The sequence below is a fragment of the Triticum urartu genome, chromosome 3 (genome assembly GCF_003073215.2).
Source record: "Triticum urartu cultivar G1812 chromosome 3, Tu2.1, whole genome shotgun sequence".
Classification (NCBI taxonomy): domain Eukaryota; kingdom Viridiplantae; phylum Streptophyta; class Magnoliopsida; order Poales; family Poaceae; genus Triticum; species Triticum urartu.
In genome coordinates, this window is record NC_053024.1 from 314,787,116 (window position 1) to 314,814,513 (window position 27,398).

Consider the following 27,398-nt stretch of genomic DNA (forward strand, 5'->3'; position numbering starts at 1 on the left):
TCAGCCACTACGGCTGCTAGCATACACTTTCCTGCCATATATTATTTTGCTTTATTTGTTGCTAAGTGCTTGCTTGCTAAAAAGAAAGTAGGTGCGCTCAGTGCACCAGACCTTACTATTTTATGCCGAGCACTAGAGGACGACAACACCTATAGCTTGGGAGATATTGTGGCTCGTCGCCTCCATCTTAATAAATCACAGGGTGAAATACATGGTGGGATTTTTGCTACTCGTTTGGCGGCTCACTTTGAGGTTGAGATACGCCCTCATGATTACCCTTTGACCAAGGTCTACCTAGACAGGGCAGCCATGGAGCACCATCATTTTCTTGCATGAGATTATCCTAACATTCCTATTCCTTATAACCCGGTTTTTAGCGTTAAAACTCGTGATATTATTCCACTGCCTGCACCTGCTTTGTTTGATTCTGCTACCAGGGGCGGATATAGGATCATGCCTGCGGACATCATCGTCTACCGGAACGCTCAGGCTGCTGAGGAGGCAGCACACGAGGAGCCTCCACAATGGGACGAGTGGATGCCCACTCCTCAGCACCCCTACTACCCTCCAGGCTACTGATCGACTACCAAGTTAGGCCAAAAGCCTAAGCTTGGGGGAGTACGTGTTTCCACCGACTTTACATTCATGTTCACTTATTCCATTTGTCGGTGCCCACACTTCTTCATTGTATCATCCATGCTTAGAATTATTTTATTGCTTTCTTCTTGTGTGTTTGAAAAACTTTAGAAAAAACCAAAAAAAATTAGTTGTAGCTAGTTTACTTTCTATGCATGCTTAGTAGTAACATTAAAAAGAAGACCCAAGAAGATTTCCTTGCTCTTCTTTTGCTTGTTGGGAGCTTTCCTGTGTAAATAGTTTTTCTCGTTTCTGTTTTTCCCTTGTCTGCTTGTTCAAGAAAACCAAAAAACCCAAAAATATTTCAGTGTGTTTCTATGAATTTCTTTTCTTTTTATTCGAGTTGTACCAAGGAGAAGTCCACGATGAAAATGTTGAGTGGCTCTCATTTGAATAATTGTTGAACTAATAAAGAGCACATTTCACCTTGTCTTCTCATGTTGAATAAAATGTTTTGCAGATTCCAACTTAGTCCATGGCACTCTTGCACTATTATTATTTTCATATCATTCGGTCGTGCAAGTGAAAGGCAATAATGACGACATTCGATGAACTGGCCGTGGCAGAGAAAAACTGGTATGAACTCGACTTGTTCTGTCTGTGTAAATATGTTTAACCTAGCATCCATGATTCAGCCCATTATGATTAAACATGTTTGCAATGACAATTAGAGATTATAGTTTCTCATGACATGCATAAGTAGCTGGGAGTTGATAATGATTTTATCTTGGATATCAACATAGTGTTAAAATGATTGTGATGTAGTATGATGATATGGTATCCTCCTCTGAATGTTCAAGTGGCTTGACTTGGTACATGTTCATGCATGTAGTTGAATCAAAACCAACATAGCCTCTATAATATTTATGTTCATGGTGATCATATCCTACTCATGCTAGTGTCCAATGTTACTTATGCATAATGCATGGTCATGATCGTTGTTGCTCTCTAGCTAGCCGCTTCTCAATCTAATTGCTAGCCTTCGCCTGTACTAAGTGGGGATTCTGCTTGTACATCAAAAACCTTAAACCCAAAGTTATTCCAGATGAGTCCACCATACCTACCTATATACGGTATTACCCTGCCGTCCTAAGTAAATTTGCATGTGCCACCTCTTAAAAACTTCTAAAAAAATTATCTGTTTTGTGTGCCTGGATCGTTCATGGAACGACAGGAGGTGGTCGGTATCTTCCATGCTAAGTGGGTTATTCTCAGGTCGAGTGTTTATTCACTCGCCATCGCACGAGAAAAGGGCGGTAATAGAGATTCCCAGTCCCGAACTCAAAAATGCAAATAATTAAACAAAACTCCCCCGGGACTGTTGTTGGTTTGGACGGCACCCATTGTTTCGGACAAGCTGTGGAATGTGATTGTTGGTGGAGGGGGAGTAAACCTTTACTTTTATCGCTTGGGAACCGCCACTAGATTATTTAGCATGGGATATATTGATAACGGATGGTCGTGAAGTAAATGAAAAGGGTGCATGTCTTAAAATATCAGTTGTCTATGTTTTAAAAATTGAGCTCTGGCACCTCTGCAAATCATTGCTTCCCTCTGCAAAAGGACTTTCTATTTACTCTTATGTTGTGTCATCACCTTCTAAAACAAGCTCCAAAAACTGAGTAGAGCACGGTTGTCATGATTTATGCATTGTGTGTAGCTAATGTTGGGTGCATCATGACTGGATCTTTTCTACCATGAACTACAATGTTTAGTCGCTGCTTGAACTTTGGAGGTGCTTTGCATTTATGTTTTGCGGTCTCAGAAAGGGCTAGCGAGAAACCACTATTGTCATATTATATCATAGTTGTTTTGACAACGTGTTGCTGTTTGAGATATCTTATTATTGCTCGCTAGCTGATTATGTCATTGATATGAGTCATTATAATCTTTAAGAGTTATTGTCGACATGGTTAGTTATAATGTTGGCTGAAAACCTAAGTGTTGTTTAAGCTTAGTGCAAACAAGAGCAAAAGAGTTCGTAAAAGTTTTTCTTTTTCACTTTCAGTTCATCAACTGAATTGCTTGAGGACAAGCAAAGGTTTAAGCTTGGGGGAGTTGATACTTCTCCAACGTATCTACTTTTCCTAACGCTTTTCCTCTTGTTTTGGACTCTAATTTTCATGATTTGAATGAAACTAACCCCGGACTGACACTGTTTTCAGCAGAACTACCATGGTGTTGTTTTATGCAGAAATAAAAGTTTTCGGAATGGAATGAAACTTTGTGAGGATTTTTTATATCAATAATAAGAATTTCTGGAGCCAAGACCTACAGGAGAGGGGCACCTAGGTGGGCACAACCCACCAGGGTGCGCCCCCCTCTCCTGGCGCGCCCAGGTGGGTTGTCCCCACCTGGTAGCCCCGCTGACCCTGAAACCAACGCTATAAATTCCTATTTTCAAAGAAAAAAATGAGGGAAAAGAATTATCGCGATCCATGAGACGGAGCCGCTTCCAAGCCCTGTTCTTCCTCGGGAGGGCAGATCTAGAGTCTGTTTGGGGCTCCGGAGAGGGGGATCTTCGTTCTTCGTCATCACCAACCCTTCTCCATCGCCAATTCCATGATGCTCCCCACCGGGAGTGAGCAATTACTTCGTAGGCTCGCTGGTCGGTGAGGAGTTGGATGAGATTCATCATGTAACCACGGGAGGTAGGACAAAAGATGTCATGCAAGTTCTTTTTATAAAGCACGTATGACTATTTACGGAATACATGCCTACATTATATTGATGAGCTAGAGCTACTGCCATGTCGCCCTAGGATATAAATGTCACATGATGAATATCATCCAACAAGTCACCAATCCAATGCCTGCGAACTTTTCCATATTGTTTCTGCTAAGTTACTACTGCTATCATCATTGTTACACTTGCTACAAAATTACTGCTATCACTACTACTGTTACTATTGTTGCTGTCACTACTATCAAAACTATCAAACTACTTTGATACTGATCACTTTGCTACAGATAATTAATCTCCAGGTGTGGTTGAATTGACAACAGCTGCTAATACCTTCAAATATTCTTTGGCTCCACTTGTGTCGAATCTATAAATTTGGGTTGAATACTCTACCCTCGAAAACTGTTGCAATCCCCTATACTTGTGGGTTATCATTCACCTCCTTGGAGGGAAGCTTGTCACCGTTAGAGAGGTGGATGTTACCACGAAGGCACACCAACGCCACAAAGGATCACCCAATTATCCCTTTAAGACAACACCACAAAGGCGTTTCTCAACCACTGGTGGTAGACCTTGAGGCGGCCTCCAGAGTCTCCAAACTCCAAGAGTAACAAGATCAAGGGGGGGATGATCAAGACTTTCTCAAATCACAAATTCCTTTAGTCACAAGAGGGAGAGGGAGTGGATCTATCAATTGACTGGAAAATATCTTAAGAACTCTCACGAATCTCTCCGAGATCTAAGATTTAGTGTAGGAGAAGTGAGAGGGAGCCTTTTGTGTTCTAGGGTTCATATCAATGTGTTGCTCGACCCTCTACCGGATTGGTAGAGGGGTATATATAGCAAGCCTAGAAAACTAGCCGTTTGTGAGTCAGTGGCTATGTCGGGTCGGACATCCGGGCAAGGACCGGACATCTGGCGGTTGAGAAATGTACACACGCGCATGTGAAAAACAGAGGCCGTAGTACAGGCCCCAGACATCTGGCCAAAGTTGGGGCCCCGGACATCTGGACAAGTGGCGGACATCCAGCGGGCACAACCAACATTTGAACACACGTTCTGGACTTAGTGAGCCAGATTTCCGGGAGGATCCCGAACAACCGGGGCGACCCGGCAGCCCAGACATCTGGCCAAGTCCCGGATATCCGGCCATGAAAAAAACAGCGGGAACCCGAAAACTAAAACATGCACAACTTTTTCATACAGACTTCGATTTTGATGATCTTGGGCTCATTTTGAAGCTATGAAAAATCTCCAGGTCCTCACATAGAGAACCACCCAAGATAAACCAAAATGGAGAGTGCAAAGTATGCAAAGGTAAGATCATATACTTTGGGGAACCTAGTTGGCTATGGATTTATTTGGTATAAAGGATAGGAGTGGAATTGTGTATAAAATATGTTGACTTGAGCAAATCCATCATGAACCACTTTGATCCCCTCTTAATAGTGTGGGATCCCTATAACTCAAGAAACATAAAACAACTATACTAGATACCTTCCAGAAACTCATTCTTGAGCATATATCATTTTCGATGGTCATCGATCCTCACATCTAAAGCCAAAGGAACTAATACCTTTGACTAAAGCATTCCACTTAAGCTTGATGTTGATGTTTATGCTTGGCTCAAGTTGGAATGATGATCTTGATCATGACACTTGGTGAAGGCTTCAAATTGTATTCATCTTCATACCTTCACCATGTGATCATCCACAAGCTTCAAGCATGTAATCCTTCAGGGTGGCTATCTTGAACTTGCAACCATGAACATAAATACTTGATGTCATCCTCTCATGGGCATTTGAAATCTTTCTTTTGATGTAAGTCCATGAGAATCACCTAACCGACATAGATATAGAAAACACATAGAATGGGTTAGTACACAAAGCGCAATTGAAAACTTCTTACCATACCACAAGATCTCATGTGGCAATGATTTGCGCTTGTGTGTTGACTATCTTTGAGTTCAATCTTTGATCTTCATCTTGGTCAACATTATCTTTGCTCCATGATTAATATTGATGTCTTGAAGGCCCTATTGATATATTCACTATGCTTTATTACTTCAAGACATAATAACCAATATCTCATTTCACCATATGTTTCTCCATGAATCTCATATTGGCCATAACTTGCTCGTTTTCATGCTTCAACATGGTCTCTTGAGAGGCACAATGAATCCTTCACTTGAATTACTTGCTTTAAGAAATAATCATCCATGATTCAACATATGAGTTCATCATGATCCTATCTTCAAGCCATATGTAGAATTCTTCTCTTTGATCATTCTCTCAAGATCATGATCCATCATGGCTCACCCCATAAGCCTAAGCATGAAGACCTCTGAGATCCTTCAGTGAACTCCATATAGATCACATCTTGTCCGTCACATGGAATTCATCTTGATCATATTTGATTCAATCATTGAGCTCAATCTTGATGCGCAACTATATGTATATGGCATTCATTCTGAATCCATTCAATATCCTTCTTGCATCGCCCAAGGAACAAGCCTTCATATATAACTTGATGCCATTGTTTCTTCATAGGAACTGTCATTCATTATCAAGTCTCAGTGCATATATTTGTGTTGATGGATTTCATCCTTCAATTCATCCATTATTCTTCATGCATTGCAAATGGAAATTTTCTTCACATGTATATCTCAATTCAAACATTAGTCCATAAAGATTGTTATTAATTACCAAAACCACACATGGGAACTACATGTACTTTTAGTTCGACTCCGAGTCTTTCGGAGGGTTTATCAATATCTAATCTTGAATCATTTATATGGATACTGTCACAGATTATTTTGGCATTCAGCCACTTCTGAAGTCAAGGCCCATCAATGCTTACTTGTGTATCGTAGGTATGAGGCCCTTGGATTTAATGTGTCTCAAGAGGGTGGCCTTCCCACATATATATAGGTGCGAGAAGGAGGAGGGGGAGGATTCCTTCCCTTGCCCAATTCGGCCTAGGGCCTGCCATAGGGCATGGCACCCCATATGGGCCCCTGCGGGCCCACTAGTGGTCTTCATCATGATGGTCCTTCACACTTTTCTTCCACAAGTAAAATCCTGGATTTTTCGGATGTCTCAAGAACCCATTCCAATGACTCTGAAAACTTTCCATATATAGATTTAGACTTTTCAAAATCATGTTATAACTTTCTGAAATTCCCATAACACTTCTAGAACCATCCGAAACACTTCAGGAACTATCTGAAATCTTTTAACCCATTTCTTCAATAATCAGGACTAGAACCCGTTAAGCGTGTGACCCTACTGGTTCGGAAATAAGCGGACATGACCCGGAACCCCTTCCGGTCAATAGTTAATAGCGGGATCTCGTCACTCTTATTAACTCTCGTATATTCAAGAAGTTCTCGAGAAAACCTTTGTTTACGAATACCATTCCCTTTGCTTTGCGATAGGTTTACGAAACCCAAGGAGAGATTATCGGTATCCCCGTGATCAACTCCTATCACTATACCGGTTTCGTTCTCTTTACTCATGTCCGTGTTCTGGTATCTCTTGATCATAATCACAAGTGTCTGGCCAGACAATAATGACACAGTAACATGCAGTGGGCCCAGAGAGTATCTCTCTATTGTGGGAGGAGCAAATCCTAGTCTTGGACTATCTCTATCGAGACATACGTTTCTAGTATACCCGTAAGTCACATTTATTCACATCCATTTACAGAGTGACATGTGGTAAACCCCAAAGTAACCATCCGCTATGTTGGTATACAATATTTCTCATGGTCTAAGGAACAATGCAAACATGAAAAACATATATGAAGTGTCGATAACTTAGCAACGATGACATCTCTTGGTATAAGTTGGGTCTATCCAACACCATTGTTCAATGTGTTCTCATTATTGATATCATCCTTGTTACTATAACAATGTTCATTATCAGGAAAACAAGATCATCATCAATACATGAGCTAGTCTTAGAGGCATGACTAGGGATCATCTTGGTGTTTATGTCTCCACACATGCAATTGTGATTTTCCTATGAGACTCATATTCAAGAACCAATGCAATTATAGCATAGAAATATAAACTTAATTATGAACATAGAAATGTGATAATACTAATATTATTGCATCTAGAGCATATTTCCAACAATGATGAAGAGTCTCAGCCCTCCAGAGGAGAGCCAGCAGGTTTATATTGATTGCAACGAGAGGGTCGTCATGAGACTTTACATCGTGACGGTTTACAGGATGTGCAATCCACGTTACAGAGAGGAATCAAGATAGGGAGAAGAGATAGCAAAACTTAAAGGAAAAGTCTAACTCTAACAACCTATCTCTTACTTATATGACTTGGAATACAAGATATTTAACAGGCTTAAGCACCTGGCAAAGGGCGATGTCTCCAACATGCTGGCACACCTCGATGCCAAGTAGTAGCTCAATCGCTCATCTCAAACATTGCATTCATCTCGCCCTTGAAGCGCGACCTTTCTTCCTCGTCGGAGCCGATGATGATAAGGCCGTCGACATATAGCCCGTTGGATCGGGCTGTCTTCGGTGGATTCTTTTGCGGTCTTGGATTTCTATAAGATCGAGCTGACTTTGTTGGATCCCTTTGCCTTCGCAATGCTCTCGGTTTTCGCCCACCTAAGTGAGGCGCGACTAGGCACGGAACCCAAGCCGAGCCTCTGGCGGCACTTATTCGAGTTGCGGAAAGATGAAGAGGCCTTCCCATGATGGGAAGTCGGGATAATAGGATTTTGCATATGTTCCAAGCAGCATCAAAATTACCCGGCGGAGGATACATCCAACTTCCCAAGAACTGTCAATTTTAGTGGTTCTACCATCACCCTGACCCACCCCACTGTTGCACATCATCAGCAAGGGTCGAGGTTGGCTTGGGATGTGGCCCTGGACTTCTAGAGCAACGCTTTCTTCCCCTGTTCCATCGAGAATCTCCGATGTGGCATTACTCCTCACAGGAGGTTGTCTCCGCAATCATCAGGAATGGCTTAAATCGGTCCCTATACCCCATGAGGCAGTTTCCTTTTCCGTCCTAATGATCAAGCGGCGCTTCAGGCTTGGCACACCACCTTCACAGGCTGCTCCGAGAGGGTTGACGCAGCAAGGTCGGGCCTAAGAGCAACTCCAACAATTCCTCTAAAACACTCCCCCAAAAGTTTCCTGAGAGCTACTTTTGGCAGATCCCGTAAACTTCTTCCCCTAAATATGTTTTTATTTTTATTAAATAAAACTAAATAATGGCTAGGCCCCAATAGTACGTGACACGCGTGACAGCCTCCGGCGAGGGGGAGGCAAAACTCCCTTAGCCAATGGGAAGTTCGGGTCAAGTTTACAAGATCCTATAAATTTATTCCACAGATGTTTTTCTGCCCAAACTTTCTATAAATGGTACTCCCTTCGATCCAAAATAAAATAATTTTGGATCAGAGGGGGTAGTTTTTGTACGGATACATGATCAAGCTCTAAGTCTGCACCGGAGCCAAGTACCAACCCCAGGGCTCGGAGGGAACAAGCAGGCAAAGTCCAAACCAAGGGTATTTGTTGTTCAAACTGGTGTGTATAGATCGTTCCTCTCAAGAAATAGCAAGAAAAATAAACCATGCCTGCAAGAAAGGATCCATATAATGCAATAATAGCGTGAGACTAAAACAACTGATTAATCACAATTATACATCCTTCAATCATGCATTGCAATAAACATTAAAATTGAAATAGCCAGCTGGACTAAAAATAACATTCTGAACTAAGTACACTATCAGATATGGCCGCTTGAAAGATCCCAATCAAAAACCATACAAGGCATAGGGTCTCTGAATATACACCGGACGCAACGCATACAGAACACCAAACACAAATATACAAGAAAATAGGGGCTAGAAGAACCGCAGAACTCCTGCTCCTGAAGCTTATGCCCCACGTCGCTTCCACCTTCCAGATCAAGTTACATGGAGCTACAGTGACAAACACATAACCAGTAATATGAAACAAATTTTCTCCAGGGCTTTGTGCATTCGATCTCACTGGGCAGTGGGCACCACAAACCAGTGGTCTGAAGATACACAAGATACCATAAACAGGTAAAATGGTATGTCCACATTTGATAAGCCTTTTACCCAAAAGGATTTCCACCCACAGCACCATAGGAAGGTGGGGTGTTTGGCTGGGAATACCTAGGAGCAGCTTGTTGATCATAGCCGATGCCGAGGGAACCAGCACCTCCTTGTTGCCTGTATTGCCAGAAAGATCACAATAAACATACAGCCTTGATCGCTCTTATCAAATTTGAAGATGCAAACAAGGACCACCCATGCCACTGCAAGTGGGGTGCTAGTAGGATGAAGATAAAATAATCACATGATTGCTTTGAAAGCTGGTGGCATTCAGTGGTTTATCTCAACCATCCAATATGACCCAATGGCCAGAACTGACAGTTCAGCGAGTTCTAGTTCCCTATTTAAGGTGGGTGCTATTTTTTGTTACCTATATTATATATGACTAAGATGTGGTATAGAATAGTTGGAAATAATAATTAAACTGAGCTCATATGCAAAGCGTAGCACTAACATTTCAACTTACAGGATATACTGATAACAAGTATAGCTCACCTTGGAAGCATGCCATTAGGTAGCTGCTCAGGCATGTTGTTTGAAACATGCTGCATCATGTAATGGTCTGAAGTCCAAACACAAATTAGTACCGCATGTCAAAGTAGTAATAGTAATAATAAAGAGCAACAGTGTAGAGATGGTGATGAGGAACTAAGTAAATACTTTGATGTACAGATGGCCGATACATCTGCTGAGGCTGCTGAGGTGGAACTCCAAAACTAGAGTTACCAACTAATGTTGGGTTAGTAGCGCCTGCTGATGCTCCCAGTGGTCCAGATAGGGACTGCTCAAGGCCACAACAAAAATGAGTTAATAGAACAAACGATGTACATAGTTAACACTAAGCAAGAAACCAACAAGTTAATGTGGATAATCAAGGTAAAGCAGGAAGTGTTTCAAACTGATTCACTTAACAATTATTTTTTGCTCAACATTGAAATACTTGAATTAGAGGAGAAAAATGCAAAATTATGCTACTTTCCAATATTATGCAGAAAAGAAAATATCTAGTTATACCATGTGAGCTTGAATTGGAGCTGCCTCATTTCCGAGGTCAAAAGGGTTTGAAGCTTTCGCAGGTTGGGGATACGCATTTTGCTGATATACAGGCTGTTGATACGTAGGTTGTTGGTATGTAGGTTGCTGATACATAGGTTGTTGATATGTAGGTTGTTGATACGTAGGTTGAGAAAATGCTGCCTGAGGATATGAATGCATTCCCTGCAACTGGGAGGACATTTTTGTAAGACAAATATTGACAATGATCTCAAATAATAATCATATAAATCGCTATCGTGAGAATGAATACCATTGCAGCAGGATACTGCATACCAAATCCCATTCCAGACTGGGGAGCTCTCTGCCAGCCAGGCATTGCTGGAGTTGCTGATGGATATAGTGAAGTAAAGAAATCCTGCAGAGATTCGATCAGATGTTAGATGTGCCGATGCAATGATTTCATTTAATGGAATGGTTTTGACAACATCAGCTTATCACGTTCTTAAAAAGACGACACATTTGTCTTCAATTGACAATTAGGCGATGGTGTTGAAAATGAACACAAGCTGTTAACGTCAATGAACATGCGTTATACCCCCTCTGTAAAGAAATATACGACTTTTTAGATCACTAAGTTAGTACTCCCTCCGTTCCTAAATATAAGTCTTTTTAGAGATTCCAATATGGACTATATACGGAGCAAAATGAGTGAATCTACACTCTATACTATGTCTATATACATCCGTATGTCGTTCATGTTGAAATCTCTAGAAAGACTTATATTTAGGAACGGAGGAAGTATTTCTTTACAGAGGGAGTACTATTTTATGGAGAACAAGAAATCAAGCTAATACCTACTATGATTTTGCCACCCGCTAATGATGCTCTCGGGTACTTTTTTAGTTTTTATAATCTGCCATCTGGTTTCTTCAGATATATCTTGTTGGCCTAACAAGATACAGCATGCCCAATGCATCAAAACAGACATTAATACTTTTGTGGCCCTTCCATGCCTTGCTTTGATTAGGAATTGCAATTATTACAGGTATTTATAGAGTTGTATTTCTGCATGATAAGTGCTTATATCCCACTGAAATATGATCTAATATCCATAAAAAACCACATGGCCCCCATCTAAGGGAAAATTTTGTTTTTGCCACTCTAGATTTTGCCAATTTTCCTTACGCCACTCTAGATTTTGACATTTCACTTTTGCCACTCTTAGTTTTTGACAATTATCACAATTGCCATTCCCGTGGCAAAAGCAAAATTTAGTGGCAAAAGTGAAATGTCAAAATATAGAGTGGCATAAGGAAAATTGGCAAAATCTAGAGTGGCAAAAACAAAAATTTCCCCCCATCTAAATGCAAGTACCGAACCTCTCCCTAAAAGTAGACATACTAATGCTAGTAAAAAGCTCCCCGCCTTCGATACATCAAAGGAATAACACTATTCTCAGCCCTTATCATGCCTTGCAATATTTTCTGAAAATCTGAGGAACTACTCAGCAGGACAACTCATGTGCCATCCGTTTTAGGTATATCTCATGGGACTACTAAACTAGAAAAGAAACTGAGTACAAGTTGTCAACTTGTCATAGGAGCATACAATTTCAATTTTTATGATGAAAGTAGCATACTACCTTTGTTTAAAAATACTCCCTCCGTCAACTTATTGTACTAAATCAAAGACACTTATTTTGGGACGGAGGGAGCAGATGACAACTATCTTTGATTCTTCGTCAACTACTAATAAATAAAAACTATTTCAATTGATTAGGTGAAAATCATGCCATTGGAATTGATTATAAATATCTGATGATATTTTACTAACATAATTATATAAACAGTAACGGTCAAAGTTGCATAGTGGAGACTGCAAAACAAAAAGCTAACTGGATTCAGAACAGAGGGAGCAGTACTTTGCGATAGCTGCAGTGTAGGGCAATGCAAACTAATAGTGTGTGTATTATGCACTTCCTCCGTTCCTTTTTACTCCGCGTATGAGATTTGTGTCAAGTCAAAATGTGCAAAGGTTGACCACATTTATATTAAAAATATCAACATATACAATACCAAATATATGTAACATGGAACTACATTCTGTAATGAATCTAACGAAATTCATCTGATATTGTGAATGTTCATACTTTTTTCTATAAGTTTGGTCAAACTAGAGATACTTTGACTTCAGACAAAACTTATATGCAGACTAAAAAGGAACAGAGGGAGTATACCACATCAATCAAGCGATGGGTGAAAATGGAAATCTGGAATAGCTCATAGGGTGAGGGCATATAGAACATGTTCCCTTGATAGCTGCTCAATAATTTACAAGTAATTAATCGCATACCACTGGAAGTGCTGTCCGCCCACTGGATTTGCTGTCATGAGAAGACGTTGCTTCTTGAATACCACTGGTTCCTTGAGAATTTGAAGGCAAATGAGATGGAAGACCACCCATAGAGGCAGCCACCGCAGATTGATGAACTGCAGATCCTTGGACAGGCATTCCTGTTGAGACCTGTAACACAACTTCTTTCAATAAAAATACTCATTTGATACACACTTCTTGAAATTTTCTGCGAAGGGAGGTACCTGATTGCCTGAGATTCCAACGGGTGGACCAAATAATGAAGAATGTGATGGATCTATCATGGAAAACTGTCCTCCATTTGCTTGCGGATCAACAGAAGTTGAAAAGGCTGACGTATTGGAGGCAGAGGGTGTTTCGGAGAATGATAGTTGTGCAAGCACAGACTCAAGCGGATTTACGGTGCTGCCTGCTTGTGGTGTTTGTTGCTGCTGGCCAAAAGCATCAAAAGATGCCCAATCACCGCCGCTCACTGATGGAGCACTTTTGCCTTGTTCAAGAACATGTTGCGGCGCTGTTGCGTTAATAGGCTGTGCACTAACTGGCTGCTGCTGGGGTGTAGGGGCTGTCTGTGATGGCGGGGCAGATGCAGTAGGTTCAGGATCTGCACCAAAATCAATTAAACTGACTGGAGTTGCTGCCTTCGCCTGTTCCGAAATCCCCTCGGAAGAACCAATACTGCTGGCAGTAGATGTCCTCTACAGTATGAAACATGTAAGACAAAACATTTAAAATTTTGCCTCGAATTCTCAGCTTAAGAAGAATATTTGCACAAAAATATGCTAACATTTCAAGGGTATCTAAAACCAGTGTCTGAGAGGGATTGAAAACACCAAGAGCGACTAGAACAACCTGTGCCTGAGGTGGAGGCTCAATGGTCCTGGTTCCATTTGGTTTTGGAGGGTCAATCGGTCTGACTACATTCGGCTTTGGAGGTTCGCCAATCCGAAGTTGAGGAGCATCATCACCCAATATCTCCCTCACTGGCCGTACAACAGGAGGACTAGATCCGTTGGCTTCTCTCTGGTAATTTGGAGACCCAGTTTCTGGCTTCCGTGGTTCAGAAAACCTGCGGTCCTCGAACCTTTGAACTGGAGTTGTTTTCCCAGATCTATCATCGACAACTTCAAAGTGGCGGGGGCTTTTCTTATAGTCATTCTGGTCATAGCCAGGACTACGTTCTCCATAGGAATGTCTGGAATTTCTGTCATCACTCCGTCCACTATAACTCCGACGGTCAGAGTAACTTTCATTGTATGGTGGACTTCTTGAACCACCCCGATTTCCATCAGATCTTCTATTTTCGCTATGTTCATCCTTATCGTCCTGAATATGCAAATCAACCAGCAAAAAATGAATTTACAAAACAACAGAATAGAGTTTCCCAAAATTGATGGCAGTTATCACAGCATAAATGCTAGAGCTATAGGGAGCCAGCATCACCTTTCCCCTCGGTGGTCTATCAGAGCTTCTTTCTCCTGTATATCTCCGCTCCACGTAAACATGCTTGATGAAATTCCTCAATTTGTCCGTATTACTGAGACAGTAGGAAACAGTCAAACAGGTCAGAATTCTAAAGGCAAAACTAACAAGTTATAACCTGGAACATGGACAAAGAAAGGTAACCCGCTGTCAGGGTATGGATTGCGCTGAGAATCCCACTCCTTGAAAAATATTTCTCTAGCACGCTACAAGTTATGCAAACACCATGTCAAGTTAAACAGAAATACATGAACTGATGGAAAATTCAGAACTATAGGAACATGGAAATACCTCATTTCCTCCTCCTTGTAGAGCAGTGACTTCTTGTGCAGTAAATTTAGCCATGGAAACAGATTTCACCCGGTGAGTGAACTCTCGGCTAGGAGGAGCAGAAAAGAAAAATCAGGCAATTATTATGGAAGGCTAACTTCAATCATTCCAATTGGGGGTTGTGAACCTGTTATTTAAATCGACCATGATACATCTAATTTAACAAAACTAAGACGAAATGAAAGAGAACTGAAAAGGAATCTTACTGTGCTCCACTGCAATTGGTACAAACGAAGGTCCAGAAATTTGTGCACACATATTGTGGTCCCTGTTCATACCAATATATATGGTGCATCAGTATTTCAATCTTTAGGAAACATGTAAGGCAAACAAATAACAAGCAACATGGAAGATGGGCAAAATGTCCTATATAATTCACAAGCTGGCACTCATAAGTTCCGTTTATGGTGCGAATGGAATAAAATTAGCTCTGGGGAAATGCAAGGAAAACTGAATTGCAGCAAGACAATGGGCACAAATCTGAGCTGATGAATCTTCAAATTGTCAAGCTTCATGCACTAACCAATGCAACCAAAAGTCCTAACTGATGGAAAGGGCTAGGCAACCCGTGTGGCTCAAGAGGCCTATACGTGGACACAAAGGGGGGGGGGGACAACACAACAATTTTTTTTGGATAAACTGCAAAAGCCAGGACTTGAACTCAAGACCTTAGGCCTTGATACCATGTCAAGCTTCATGCACTAACCAACGCAACCAAAAGTCCGAGCTGATGAAAAGGGCTAAGCAATCCACATATACACTTCAACACAAATATGACATCAATGGGCACAACTGTTTCTACTGTCAATCACATCCATGGCTTGTTCATTTTGCATTGTTCTTCACGTTAAAAACATTAGATGGTTGCATCATATCAGAGACACGATGGAGCTATAGAGCATAACAACTAAGCTACTTCTAAGCCTCGTATAACCACCCCCCCCCCCCCCTACAAGAGAAATTTTTGCAAGGATAAGCTACTTCTAAGCCTAAACTCTCTGTGGATCTCCCGGCCTCTCTAATCTCCCTAGCTTTTTGGCCCCCCCTTGGATTTGGTTCACGCTCCGCCACTGCTCATGTGAATGGATATGTTGGGTCCTTCTGAGAATAGAATAGAACATGAACAATTGACAACAACTCATGGCACAAAATTATGCAGGATGCAAATGTGGCACTAACAATTAAGATTTAGTAACATCACTACTGTGCATCCCAACAACGAAACCACTGAACACACCACAGTAGCTTCAAAGAAAGGGTAAGAGTTGATTACCAAAATGATAGTCATCCAAATGGGCCTCGCAATCTACTACAGTTTCCACATTGGTAGCTTCGGTGGGCGCCTAGCCACTAAGGGAGTGCGTATAAAAGGGCCGCAAGCTCAACAAGGTGTGGCGAGCGATGAGCCACTAAGGGAGTGCGTATAAAAAGGCCTCGAGCTCAACAAGGTGTGGCGAGCGATGAGGCACCCATAATCCATCGCCACTTTCCTTATTATTAATAGCTTAGGCTCATGTTGCATCCCAACACCATGCTTGTGACTACCGTTTTATTTAGGACCACGGCATAATCTGCAGACCGAGGCTGCATTTTTCTCTAGCCCACCCAACAGGATGATGGTTTGACCCCCTACCAGTCCATGTCCATGAGAACCCTCGTACGCCATGCGCATTCGTGATTTGACAGATAGGCGCCATTTGCAGCAAACCATGGCGGGTGAGGTCAAGCGAGCTCAAACCCGACCACATTAAGGAAGCGAACTGGAGCAGGCTAGAGGGAAACCTACCAAATTGTTGCAGTTGATGCACCTCTTGTTGGCGGGCAGCTTGAGCAGACCGCGTATGACCCGCTCGTTCTTCTCGTCCTCCTTCACCCGGCTCGCCATCGCCCGCCGCAAACCCTGCTACAAAAACGAAGGAAACCCAACCATCAGCAACGACCCCCCGAAATGGCGCGAGATCCGGCGAGACCCCGCCAGATCCGCCCGCGATCACCACGTGCGCACCGACCAATCGACGAGCGCTCACCGGGAGAGCCCTCCTCGGGGCGAGAGCGAGATCCCGCGTGGGCGTGCAGAGGAACGGGGGGTGGGCCGACGCGAGGTGGCGGTGGCGGTGGCGACCAACGGAAAGGGCCCCCTTTGTCGCCGCTGAGCTGCTTCGCTGGGGCTGCGCGTGTTAGTAGAAAAGAGTTTTTTTTTCCTCGTCGTGGGGTTTTATTTACCGGCAGAGGAGAAGAAGGCAGCGCGACGGCTGCCGGTCAACTTGCGGGTGCAGACCGGCTGAAGCCGGTCGCCGGGCAGCGGGAGGGAGCCAGGGAGGCGGGTGTAGAAATCCAGACGGGCGATGTGGCCGGGGGATTTATGGGGCCCGCGTGGCAGGAACGGTGGTAGGGGGTTGGGGATGGTTCTCCGGTTTTGGCCTTATGGGTGGGGAGTGAGCTGGACGTGACCGTTCCATCATTTCTGCCGTGGTTTGTTTTTGGACTCGGGGAATGATCCCCGTTTAGGCTAATCATCGACAGTTTTTTTTTCTGTTGTGAGAAACACTGCTAAGCTTTATCGATTAATCAAAATGTTTACAGACATTGAGCAAAACATGTCGGCCCAGTTCTTTTGGTGGCTTTTGGGGGCTTTTAGAATAAGTTGCCCCTTACTCAACTTCATTCTTCCTAAAAAAATTGATTGGGCTTTCAGAATAAATTGGATAGGTGTAGCTTATTTCAGCTTATTCTAGTCTAGAAGCCAACAAAAGAATTGTCCATTAACAAAGCATCTTACTTAGCTAGGTTGTGCGCTTTAAAATTATTACAATTTCTGGTCTCATGGACATATATATGTAGCAGAAGCAAAGTTCGGCGACCATGCTTGAATCTCATGAGATCTTGTTAACAGTGGATTTCTTTTAGATTAACAGGGAGGCCTCTTCCCGGCTCCATTATCAGGATGAAATCAAATATAGTCTTATACAAACCAGCTCACTGAGAGGAGCAAGTCCAACGGCGGACTTGCAATTAGATGCTACTTCAAATCTCCAAAAAGATAGGTCTTCATTTGATAAGCAAGGGGGGAAAGGGAAAGAGACTTTTTTTGCATATTTTATTGTTATTAATTCCTTGTTGGGCTCGACTGATTCGCTGAGTGCAGCCTGACATGTATGAACTGTAGTTAGAGGAGATGATTATTTTGTTTTTGTCTTTATGTTTTTGAAATGGACTCTAAGAAAACTTTTGCAGCTGGAAAGTTTATTCCACAAAAAAGAATAAATTTTCCAGCTCCAAAAGTTTTCTCCGTGTCGTCGCTTGGTCCCACTCCTCTATCTCGTCCCATGTTCATCGGTTGTCGGAAGAGTGCGGACCCATCCCTTTCATTTTTCCTCGTGTTTTCGTTTCCCCGGCGGCATCGATGAGGTGACTGTGATGATGGAGCTTTGCAGTGAGGTCTCTTCGGCCTCTCCTTACCTCGACGACGTCTAATCCGTCCCTAACAAAGGGCCTGTGAGGATAGTGTCTTCATATTTGTTGGTTCTATTCAGATCTTGCAATTGGTGTTTGAATCAGTGGAAATAATTGGTTGGATCTTGGTGTGGTGATTTGACCTTTTCTTTTCTACGGCATGGACTAGTTTTTTCAACCCTCCGGACTGGTGGTAAACGATTACAAGCATGTGATACTGATGTCTACTACGCAATTTTATTCTTGTAGACACATGTTGGGCCCCCAAGCGCAGAGTTTTGTTGGATAGTAGCAATTTTCCATCAAGTGGATGACCTAAGATTTATCAATCCGTGAGAGGTGTAGGATGAAGATTGTCTCTCTCAAACGACCCTGCAACCAAATACAAGAAATCTCTTGTGTCCCCAACACACCCGATACAATGACAAATTGTATAGGTGCACTAGTTCGGCGAAGAGATGGTGATAAAAGTGTAATATGGATGGTAGAAATATATTTTTATAATCTGAATAAATAAAAACAGCAAGGTAGCAAATAGTAAACGCGCACAAAACGGTGTTTCAATGCTTAAAAATAAGGCCTAGGGTCCGTACTTTCACTAGTGCAATCTCTCAACAGTGCTAACATAGTTGGATCATATGATTATCCCTCAAAGTACAATAAAGAATCACTCCCGAGTTCCTATTAGCTGAGAACAAAAGATAGGAATTGTTTGTAGGGTACGAAGCCGCCTCAAAGCTATTCTTTCCGATCGATCTATTCAAGAGTACGTACTAAAATAACACAAAGCTATTGTTTCCGTTCAATCTATCCTAGAGTTCGTACTAGAGTAACACCAGAGCATATTCATATTCGTAATACTCAATCCACACAAAGAATTATAAAGAGACCCCGAAGTTTCTATCGGAGAAAAACGTGCATCAACCCCTATGCATAGATTGCCCCAATATCACCGTGGGAATCCGCGAGTTGAATGCCATAACGATATCAAGTGAATCAATAAGATACCCCAATTGTCACCTCAAATATTCATACCGCAAGACATATATCATGTGTTCTCATCTCTGAATATTCAATCCGATATGACAAAACTTCAAAGGGTAAAGATTCAATCCATCACAACAAGAGTATAGAGGGGAGAAACATCATATGATCCGACTATATTAACAAAGCCCATGATATAGATCACGAGAGAGAGAGAGATTAAACACATAGCTACTGGTATAAACCCTTAGCCCCGAGGGTGGACTACTCCCTCCATGGCCAGGACTGCTAGCCCGTAGAGGAGGAGAGATTCCGGAGGTGTCTAACCTGCTTCAACCGAAGACTTGGCATGTATTTCAAGTATATCTGTTAGATTCGGCATGTAACCCTAGATGGCAATCGACCATGTGTAACCCTAGACACCCCTGATGCATATATAAGCCAGAAGGTTTAGTCCGTAGAGACATTCATTCATTCATCATCATCGCCATTACCCCTAGGGTTTAGACCACAACTTATGATCTCGAGGTAGATCAAATATGTACTTTGGTACATCCATAATATAAGCAAGAGCGGGACGCAGGGTTTTACCTCCTCAAAGAGGGCCGAACCTGGGTAAAAGCATCAAGTCCCTTGTCTCTTGTAACCCATTGATCCAATCTCACAGGTCGGGTCCCCCTACCCGAGGTATGACGATTCTGACACCGACTTTGGTGCTTTCATTGAGAGCTCGTTGTTGGATCACCAAGGATTGATGGCTTGCTTACAGATTGATGGCAGTATTGGCTGCGGTGACATCTTCATCCCCCACCAACTTTTCGCCTTTGGCAGCATCGTGCTGCATGTGGATCCGACCGGCCGTTTGGACCATGTCGAGAACTTTGCCCCAAATAGGTCGTCATGTTCGGAAGCCTGGTGTACATCTAGGTGCCCGAGGTGACCTAGTCCTTTCAGAACGGATCTCAGATCAACTCAAAGATCCCTCTAGCACAAGAAGTCCGGAACAGGTTTCTGATCTGATCCTCGAATCCGACCTTCCAATGGAACCAACCCCGAAGATAGATCTGGTGGTGACCATGTCCGATCTAACCCCTACCTCCTCAGATGATGGCCCAGAGTCGAATTCCTATTAGGACTCGACGACGGTCTCTAAGGCGGCTTCTTTGCCGCCGACCTAGGGTCGGCCCGGAGCGATCGAGATGAAGGATCCGCATCAAGCAGCCCGAACAAACCATTTCAAATCGTCCCGGCTTACAGCCAGGTTCTAGATACCGAGGAGCTCTCGCAGATAAATGAGGTGTTGGACCGGATCCAGAACCTGGCGATCTCATCCGCCGTTTATGATCAGATAGACGTAAAGTCGACGATAGGGAAATTTTCATCCCGCCCACCACCCACCTAGTCGCCATGGTCAAGGACCTAACTGACACGCTTGACTATGGCTCCGACGACGCCACTGATATGGAGGAAGACGTCCACGACAACACTGGAGAAATCTCACCCGCGAGGAGGCCTTTAGGGAAAACTTCCAGGGCACCTACGTTCAGCCCCCGGATGCCGATGACCTCAGCCACATCGTACAGAAGGAGGGAAAATCCGCTCGCAAATTTTGGAACCGATTCTTAACTAAAAAGAACCAGATCGACAATTGTCCCGATGCTAAGGAAATTGCAGCATTAAAGCATAGCATCCTGGGTGAATGGCTCGTTCGACAACTTGGACAGGATAAGCTGAGAACCATGGCAGATCTTACCTCGCTAATGACCTACTTTTGCACAGGCGAGGATAGTTGGCTTTCCCGTAGCTCTGACGGGAATGATTCTAGCACCTCGGAAGCACGCAATAGGAATGGCAAGTCCAGGCGCAACAGAAACGCACGCCGGAACAAGAACAACGGTAGTGAATGATACGTCTCCAACGTATCTATAATTTTTGATTGTTCCATGTTGTTATATTATCAATCTTGGATGTTTTATAATCATTTTATAGTCATTTTATATCACTTTTGGTACTAACCTATTGACATAGTGCCAAGTGCCAGTTCCTGTTTTTTCCGTGTTTTTTACATCGCAGAAAATCAATATCAGACGGAGTCCAAATGCCACGAAACTTTACGGAGATTTTTTATGGACCAGAAGGAACAAGTTAGGCCCTGGTTGCACCTGGGGGGAGTCCCGAGGAGGGGACAACCCATCAGGGCGCGCCAGGAGGCCCAGGCGCGCCCTGGTGGGTTGTGCCCACCTCGGGTGCCCCGGGACTGCCTCTTTGCTCTATAAATACCCAAATATTCCAAAAACCCTAGGGGAGTCAACGAAATATTCATCCAGCTGTCGCAGAGTCCAGAACCACTAGATCCAATCTAGACACCATCTCGGATGGGGTTCACCACCTCCATTGGTGCCTCTTCGATGATGCATGAGTAGTTCTTTGTACACCTTCGAGTCCGTAGTTAGTAGCTAGATGGCTTCATCTCTCTCTCTTGATTCTCAATACAATGGTCTTTTGGAGATCCATATGATGTAACTCTTTTTGCGGCATGTTTGTTGGGATCTGATGAACTTTGAGTTTATGATCGGTCATATATTTTTATATCCATGAAAGTTATTTGAGTTTCTTTGATCTGTTATATGCATGATCTCTTATAGCCTCGTATTTCTTCTTCGATTTGGGTTTTGTTTGGCCAACTTGATCTATTTATCTTGCAATGGGAAGAGGTGCCCGGTAGTGGGTTCGATCTTACGGTGCTCGATCCTAGTGACAGAAAGGGAACCGACACGTATGTATCATTGCTACTAAGGATAAAAAGACGGGATCTATATCTATGCAATAGATAAACGGATCTTCTCTACATCATGTCATCGTTCTTATTGCATTACTCCGTTTTTCCATGAACTTAATACACTAGATGCATGCTGGATAGCGGTCGATGTGTGGAGTAATAGTAGTAGATGCAGGCAGGAGTCGGTCTACTAATCTTTGACCTGATGCCTATGTAATGATCATTGCCTGGATATTGTCATAATTATTTGAGGTTCTATCAATTGCCCAACAGTAATTTGTTTACCCACCGTTTGCTATCTTTCTCGAGAGAAGCCACTAGTGAAACCTACAGCCCCCGGGTCTTCTTTCTCATATATTTTCTTGCGATCTACTTTTCCTTTGCATTTTTATTCAGATCTATTAAACCAAAAATTCAAAAATACTTTGCTGAAATTTATTTTATTTGCGATCTATTATTTCAATCTACTACAATTTCTGGCATCATTACCCAAAAGGGGCTGACAACCCCTTTAACACGTCGGGTTGCAAGGTGTTGTTATTTGTGTGTAGGTGTTGTTTATGTTGTGGTGCTTGGTTCTCCTACTAGTTTGATAGCCTTGGTTTCTTCACTGAGGGAAATACCTACCGTCGGTGTGCTGCATCATCCCTTCCTCTTTGGGGAAATACCGACGTAGTCCTAGCAGACATGAGCTTTTCTGGCGCTATAGTCAGAGAGCAATCAAAAGGAATTTCTGATGCCGTTGCCGGGGAGGATCTTATTCATAACCAGGTTCCTAATCATAAATCTCATCTCCTTGCAATTTACATTATTTTCCATTTGCCTCTCATTTTCCTCTCCCCCACTTCACAAAAATTTGCCGTTTTATTCGCCTCTCTTTCTCGTTCGCCGTTTTCTTGCCGGATATGTTTTTGCATGCATCTTTGTTCGTCGTTATGGATAGTTCTACTTCTATTGATTGCGCTCCCGAGGACGAAGTCCTCAACTTTAAACAAAGGTGAGGAGAAAATTTAAAAGATGCTTCGTATAGAATTTGCAATGCTCGTAATAGATCTATCCGTAAGCAATCTACCATTGTGCTTTTGTGTTGTTTTTATGTTGGCATCACCACTTGGTATAGATTCGTCCTTGATACGATTACCGGTGGCAATTTCTTAATGAGTCCTCCTTTTGATGCCCTTAAAGAGAGGGGTACTTTAATCCATGAACGAATAGAAGAAAGTCCGTCTCGAATCGATAAATTGGAAGAAATCTTTAGTAATCTAAGCACGACTTTTCCTACCACTAAAATTACTGAGGAAACTCCCGTAAAGAGTAGGAAATCCAGGAACAAGGGTGCAACTTCTAGCAATAGTAATAATGGACTTCTTAAGATGATTAGTGTTCACCCGGATTTTGTTGAAGTGATAAGAGATCCTTTTTGCAAGAAAGAAATCTTTGAATTTATTCCTAGGAGTATTGTTATTGAAAATCTTTATGCTAAATCCTTGAATGATTCTAAGTGTTTGATTGAAGAGTTGAACAAGGATGACAAAACTTAGATCCTTGCTTTATGCTTAGGTAAGGGTGTAAAACTATAGCGCTTGTTGGGAGGCAACCCAATGAATAAATTTATTTTTGCTTTTTGATTCATGTTCTTGTGTGTTAGCACAATTATGCTACTGCTATGATTGTGTTTTTATGTTTTAATTAGTGTTTGTGCCAAGTAAAGCCTTTAGGATCTTCTTGGGTGATAGTTGTTTGATCTTGCTAAAAAAGCAGAAACTTTTACACTCACAATATTAACTAGGTAGGAAGTGCGGCTTGCCGCACCCCTGCTGGTGTGGTCATTTCCAACTTGGTAACAAAATAACTGGAAGTGATTAAATGCAGAACATCAAATGAGATCATAGTATAACCGTCATTAACTATCATTACCAAATGATCATAAATTGAAGTAATCGATAACAACATATGATCAATACATAAGAGGTCACATGTGCACGATCGATCATGTTTAAGTACACACATGATGATATTACATCGACAGTTCTTTAGTTTAGTTGGTAGCAGATGGCTTAGCATACACTAATAGTTGATCTCAAGTCTTATACAGACATGTCATGTCTGATAGCATAGAGGTAGGATACACACATACTTAGACTACAATAGGCAAGGGGTATCAGTCAAATGCAGACACATTCGCTGCCTGATATGGTCGAGGTAGAGCAGACATAATGTACAATAAGGGCAATGCAAATTTGCACCAACTTAGAAAGCCCAGCGATAAACCAAAAGCGCTTCATCCTCCTCTTGTGGCTGATTCATCAAGCATTTTCATCATTTCTTCACGCATCCACAAACAAAAGGATAAGGTCCTGGATACACATAACGAACCACGGATCAACTGAATGCTCATCACAGTAGTCATTGAAGCAAGGGGAAGATCAAACGGACGTACCAAAAGGGCGAGCACTCAACAACACCTGACCTCTTCGGTCTCAGGCCCTCCTTGCCTTTTTGGTTTTTTGAATGGTGGTGCCCTCAACAGCCAATGGCACCTCGCTTAGTTCACAATAGAGAGGGAAAACAGTCAGACCCACCTACTCGTCAGCGATGGATCAAATAGGAAGCACTGGAGGCAAGTAGAAGTATATACCTTGTAGTACCGTCCACCTCTTCACCTAGGACAGCAGGACCATCGCCCAGCGTTGCATTTTCCTAGAAGCCCAAAGAACACGGCAACTCAATTAGATAAACATGTTACTGATATTGATCCAATGCTTGCAAAAGATGGAAGGAACACCTTAGATTTGTCAACTCGGAACAAAGGCTTGCGAACATCAGCATTCGTTAGTTTGGTTTTAGAAAGGCCTTTCTTCAAGCCACTGTCGTTGTAGACAACAAAGTAAACAATCTTCAGTCAATAACAATGACCTAGACATTGACACAGATCTCAATCAAGAATTGGTTTGTTTGTTAGATCTAATTCTTGTTGTATCTAGGTCATCTCTTTCCACTGAAACCATACCGAGTACAACAAAAATGTAGAAATGCTGTCTCAAGATAAGCACCAGAAGTCAGCTAAGACAGACAAAGACTACAAATTGAAAGGCATCTTAATATACATATGGTCTACCCGAAGGCGACCAAGGACAATGACAAGGAGGTGCTAATGCTCTTTGATGCAACAATCTTTTATTCATAAAACTTGTATTCCTTAGCTATTCATAACTTGTATCCTTAGCTAAATATTTTATTCAATGTTAATATGTTGATGTTGTTTCAGAAGTTATAGGACACACAAGAGGCATATCGACTGCGATTTTGTAGACTGAGCTAGATACTTGTATGCTTTTTGTAAGATGGACGCCATCAGAAGACATGCATTAACCTCGAGCCTGGTCCGAGGTACATTAGAACTATGAACTATCAATCAGCTGATCTCAAAGGATATGTATAGAGTGAGTGCAATACGCCAGTTGTCAAAATAAAAACCAAAGCATAAATTAAAATTAAGCACTTTAGGTATCTTGTCAACCAATCACAAACCAAACATGAGTAGATATGAATGCTAGTACTTTGACACAATTGTATGGTAACTGACAATTATCATGCTTGCTTATGTAGCCACACACATGTATTTCACATGGAGTACTTTATTGACAGGACAACCCATTAACCCACCTTTTATTGACAGACGGCGGGGAAGCAAGGGTCGATTGAGAGCCAAGAGCAACAACAACCTAAACAACATATCGGTTAGAGCTAATAAGAATAATTGCACAACCGAAAATAGCAACAACTTACATGCAAGATACACCACACAAAATCATACCTTTGCAGACTGATCACCGGAGATGGGCAGGACCGAGACAGATCCAGCAGGTAATGCAGGAAGAGAAAAAGCACCAGTATCGGTAGAGAAGCTTCCAACGGGCAACACTAAGGGTGATACATCACCAGAACCAGGACACCCCACATCACCAGTAGAAGGTCCAGAGGAATCTGCCTTGCGATATAAAACTGCAGAGCTCGAGGTCTTTTCCACAGGCACATCTATCTTGATAACTTGGAAGGATGTCTCCTCGGCATCAGGCATAAAGCTCTTTGAAGAGATAGACACCACAAATCTGTACTTCTTGCCAATCAAAGTGGATATGTATTTAGGGATGGCTGGGTCTCCACGTGCTATTTCAACAATCTCATCAAGGGTTGTACGACTGGAATACCCTTCACGCAGCAAAGTGATCAAAGATTTAGCAACAATCTCTTTTCCAACCCTGTCGAAGAAAATAAACTCGGCCTCCCTTGAATCGCTAGTGCATCTAAAGCATATGCGATATCTATACGAAATGACACATTAGTTTACAGCGAAAAGGAGAAGAAAAATGTGCATGATGAATAAAAGTATAGAATAATACCTTGGCATTGCGTCGGTGGAGGCACATGTGGGGTCAATGCACCTGTAGACAGAGCCATGTCGCTGTGCTGTTTTATGGCACTTCTCACAAGACATGAACCACCAACGCTGACCAGGACTGAGCCTGTACAGAGTGACCGAGCAGAAGAAACGCGTGCTCTGCAAAGAAATGACGTACCACAATATCAGAATATATCATAGCTAAAAATCCCACACCGCCACACACAAACAAACGTAAGATGGTCACCTTATTCTCATAGATGTTCAAGTCGAGAAGTTGACCAACTGTTTTAGTTTGTAGATTGACCTGTGCACTTTTCTCATCTGCGGTTTGACCAGGAAGAATAATTTTCTTTACAAGAGAGAACTTTCCTTGGAGGCTACACAAATCGGAGAAGAAGAAATAAGTGCAGAGTCAAAATAGCATATGGACAAAATAGAAAGCAACAAACAGCCCAGTACAATCGTAGCACCTTTTGTGAAATTGGGTGATGTCAGAGATATCATCATTAATGTACCATCGGCATGCTGCGCTACCACTAACCCCCCTGCGTCCTACAAAACATTCAAGAAAAACACCAAGTCAAATAGAAAGCGCCAGATAATAAAATAGGCTTCACCTTATCTAGGACTAACCTTCATAGTTTTTAACCAGGGTCCCAACAATTAGAGCAATGACTGGTCCAGTTTGGCCTATCTGCATGACATCATCTCCATCAAAGGCCTTTGCCTGCTCTCCCCACAGTACGACATTGATCTGATATCCACTGCACACACAAAAGAAGAGAATTGATATGAAATCTAGCAATGTCCAGAACACAAGGCAAATAGTGAGCAACAAACCTCAGGTCAGCAAGAGTGATAGTTCGCTTTACAGAAGGCTCAGCTCTGTTAGAGCTGTGGTATACCATGGCATCAGACACACTGACAATAAGTCCTAGGATGTCTACATAATCAGAGGGAGGACAGTTAAAAGCATAGACAGAGAAGCTGCAAAAATAAGAAGGCAATAAACACACCTGTGAAATAGTCAGGGGTCTCAACCGGCGCAGGAAGATGAGCCAAAGCGGTGAGCGAGTAAGTACAGAATGGGAATTCAATCTCTTCATCAGCTGGAGGGTCGGTTGTGGTAAAACGGTTGAATCTGATCATATGTGGT

General features: G+C 42.4%; 1 protein-coding gene across 4 annotated transcripts; it reads right to left on the reverse strand.

The window, feature by feature from the left end:
- Positions 1-8,952: 8,952 nt before the first annotated feature.
- LOC125543899 (probable ADP-ribosylation factor GTPase-activating protein AGD14) lies at positions 8,953-16,835 on the reverse strand. Of its 4 annotated transcripts, none has more exons than XM_048707401.1 (14): positions 16,649-16,835; positions 16,408-16,524; positions 14,828-14,889; positions 14,583-14,670; positions 14,436-14,497; positions 14,253-14,346; positions 13,662-14,135; positions 13,034-13,507; positions 12,789-12,959; positions 10,747-10,851; positions 10,455-10,658; positions 10,101-10,221; positions 9,936-10,002; positions 8,953-9,557 (listed from the first exon to the last, which is right to left on the reverse strand). In XM_048707401.1, the coding sequence occupies exons 2-14, from the start codon at positions 16,504-16,506 to the stop codon at positions 9,440-9,442; spliced, it is 2,139 nt and encodes a 712-aa protein (XP_048563358.1). In that variant the 5' UTR covers positions 16,507-16,524; positions 16,649-16,835; the 3' UTR covers positions 8,953-9,439. The 4 variants fall into 4 exon arrangements, with proteins under 4 accessions (XP_048563358.1, XP_048563355.1, XP_048563357.1 ...); XM_048707398.1 differs by having other exon boundaries at positions 10,455-10,664; XM_048707400.1 differs by having other exon boundaries at positions 10,455-10,664; positions 16,408-16,521; positions 16,649-16,814.
- Between the last annotated feature and the right edge of the window lie 10,563 nt (positions 16,836-27,398).